General features: G+C 35.8%; 1 protein-coding gene across 1 annotated transcript in view; it reads left to right on the plus strand.

Annotated features, from left to right (window-relative positions):
• LOC111085537 overlaps positions 1-3,061 on the plus strand; it is a 12,621-nt gene that overhangs the window by 6,850 nt on the left and 2,710 nt on the right. Inside the window, exon 2 of the mRNA XM_022384555.1 lies at positions 2,271-2,376. Coding sequence (XP_022240263.1) covers positions 2,271-2,376 — 106 coding nt within the window. The remainder of the gene's footprint in view (positions 1-2,270; positions 2,377-3,061) is intronic.

The following is a 3,061-nucleotide window of genomic DNA, read 5'->3' on the forward strand; positions in this document are numbered from 1 at the left end:
TGTCATAGAGTGGCCGATGTGATATCTAAAGTAATACGAGTTTATGTCATAGAGTGGCCCATGTGATATCTGAAGTAATACGAGTTTACGTCATAGAGTGGCCCATGTGATATCTGAAGTAATACGAGTTTACGTCATAGAGTGGCCCATATGATATCTAAAGTAACACGAGTTTATGTCATAGAGTGGCCCATGTGATATCTGAAGTAATATGATTTACGTCAGAGAGTGGCCCATGTGATATCTGAAGTAATATAAGTTTATGTCATAGAGTGGCCCATGTGATATCTGAAGTAATACGAGTTTGTGTCATAGAGTTGTCCATGTGATATCTGAAGTAATACGAGTTTATGTCATAGAGTTGCCCATGTGATATCTGAATTAATACGAGTTTATGTCATAGAGTGGCCCATGTGATATCTGAAGTAAAACGAGTTTATGTCATAGAGTTGCTCATGTGATATCTGAAGTAATACAAGTTTATGTCATAGAGTGGCCCATGTGATATGTAACTCTCCAGAGTCCAATATTAATCCAAGGTACAGCTGACTTCATCTTTTGGACAAGAATGTTAACTAAATGTACAGAAGTGTAAGAACACGCACATATATATTACTTGAATAAAAATATATTATTATACTGATTATGGAAGATTAAAACGTTGGACATTCCAATTGTCACACGCATGCCTGAGTGCAATAATCATTCAATGAAAATAAGTGGCATAATCCTTCTCTTTACCTTTCCAGTTGTAGTGGTGTTATTGTTATTACCCTTTAAAACAGTTTATTAATGTCGTATTCTAACTTTAATACATTGCTTTCAGAACACCGATCTATATTAGATGCCATTATCACGTAAACAATGAAATTGAAGTAAATGTTTCAGTCAAACATGTATTTAATTAAACACTGATAACTGTTTGTTTATTAATCCTTCAGAGATGAAATACTGCCACTCTGTCTTTAAAAATCATTATATTCTACGTGATGTCAGCACATATATCACTTTAACAAGACATGTGAATTAACAATACTTTTGAATGCTATCTTACTGTATTCTTTGCTAAACAGTGTGTGTGTGTGTTTTCTTATAGTAAAGCCACATCGGGCCATCTGCTGTGTCCACCGAGGGGAATCGAACTCCTGATTTTAGTATTGTAAATCCGAAAACTTACCGCTGTCCCACGGGGGGACATGGTAAACAAAATAAATGATGAACGAATGCTCCTTCAAAGCCTTATGGTGGGTTTTAAGTTTATCATGATATTTCGAAAGAAAAGATCCTTTATGGCTGTCTTCAACATTCAGGAATACGAGCGAAACTAATCCCAGAAAACATTTAAATACAAAATTTCTACCTTTGCATCGCTGTTTGTATATCTATTTACTGCTTCCTTCCATTTTGTATTTTTCTTTGGAAAGGGGCGGGAATCCAGCCTCCTTGAAACCATCCCTCAATCCTACCCGGGTCCGCTCATGGCTTGCTAAGCTATTTGCCCTGGAGCGTATAAAGTAGTGAACCTTGGAATTTTAAAAACCAAAAAATTCAGGAACCAACTCAATGCAAATATTAACCGTATTTGTAATATAAAATAATCAATAATATGTCAAAATATTTGATCGTCTAGTATGTATTTCTATTATTTTTAGATTTATATTCTCCGTGTTTCAAATAAATTATACATTTTAAACCACAAACAACATTTTTTTATTTACTTCTAACAGGACATTGTAAACATTTAACTGCTTGCAAATATTTCGTTTGACTTACTATTAAAATTAGTTCTAACATATTTCAACAGTCGCAGAAACAAATGACTAAATATTCCAAATAGTCATTACATTTTCAAAAGCTTAGAGTGAATCGAAAATGCTTAATGAAATTTAATTTTCACTATAATATAAGCTTATTTTAATCAATTAAAAAGCCCAGAAAATATTAGAACCAACACTGTATCCTTTGTAGTTGCTCGGCAACCGCACGTAGCTTCAGCACGTGAACAAGATGTATAAGCAGTACTCAGACAATAACGGAATATCTACACAGTAAACTGTTCATTCAGATAAGCTTACGGCTCCAGTATCATCAACACGCACGTACGCAGGTTTCGTGAGTAGTTCAGCCGAACCCCCTATTTTTGTGAAGTAAAAAAGTTATGCTTTTATAGATTTTATGTGAACAGCCATGCAATTGTATAAGCTATGTTTCATTCAAAACTGCTTCCAGATTTAATATCATAACACGTATATTTTTTTACATGCCTCCAGACCCCCGTAGTTTCTCACAATGTGTTGGCTTTTGATCTCACAAATTATGAGCCTGATCACATTCGTAATCAGCGTTTGAATGAACATAATGAACGTCTAGACATCCGTTAATGTCTTAATAAATTTATAACAGCGAAGTGACTCTGTCCATTATCTAATAATGAAGATATGCATGCTATCTAACTAATTAAAACATAACACGTAGAAGACTGTTTGTTTGTTTTGAATTTCGCGCACAGCTACACGAGGGCTATCTGTGCTAGCCGTCCCTAATTTAGCACTGTAAGACTAGAGGGAAGGCAGCTAGTCATCACCACCAACCGCCAACTCTTGGGCTACTCTTTTACCAACGAATAGTGGGATTGACCGCCACATTATAACGCCCCCATGCCTGAAAGGGCGAGCATGTTTGGTGGGACGGGGATTCGAACCTGCAATTCAAACGTCCCTAACTACCTGGCCATGCCGGGCCGATCACGTAGAAAAGAACAGTTTAATAAAGTAAGACACCTAAATTTTTCCCAGTATAATCACTTATAATTACATTAAAATAAATTTCGTAGTATGCATTGCTAACGAAATTCTGCTTAATGAATGCCATAATAACTATCGTCAATCGTTAAACTGTGACGCTTTCTTTAGAGCAACGACATGCTAACATTCATGACGTCAGAAAAACACTTAGGTTCAAGAAGTCTTAATATAATATGATAAAACCATATAACCAGTGGTGGGATTCAGCCGGTTCGCACCGGTTCGTGCGAACCTGTTCTTAGAATTTAATGACCTCC

Source organism: Limulus polyphemus, unplaced genomic scaffold, assembly GCF_000517525.1.
Source record: "Limulus polyphemus unplaced genomic scaffold, Limulus_polyphemus-2.1.2 Scaffold452, whole genome shotgun sequence".
Lineage (NCBI taxonomy): Eukaryota > Metazoa > Arthropoda > Merostomata > Xiphosura > Limulidae > Limulus > Limulus polyphemus.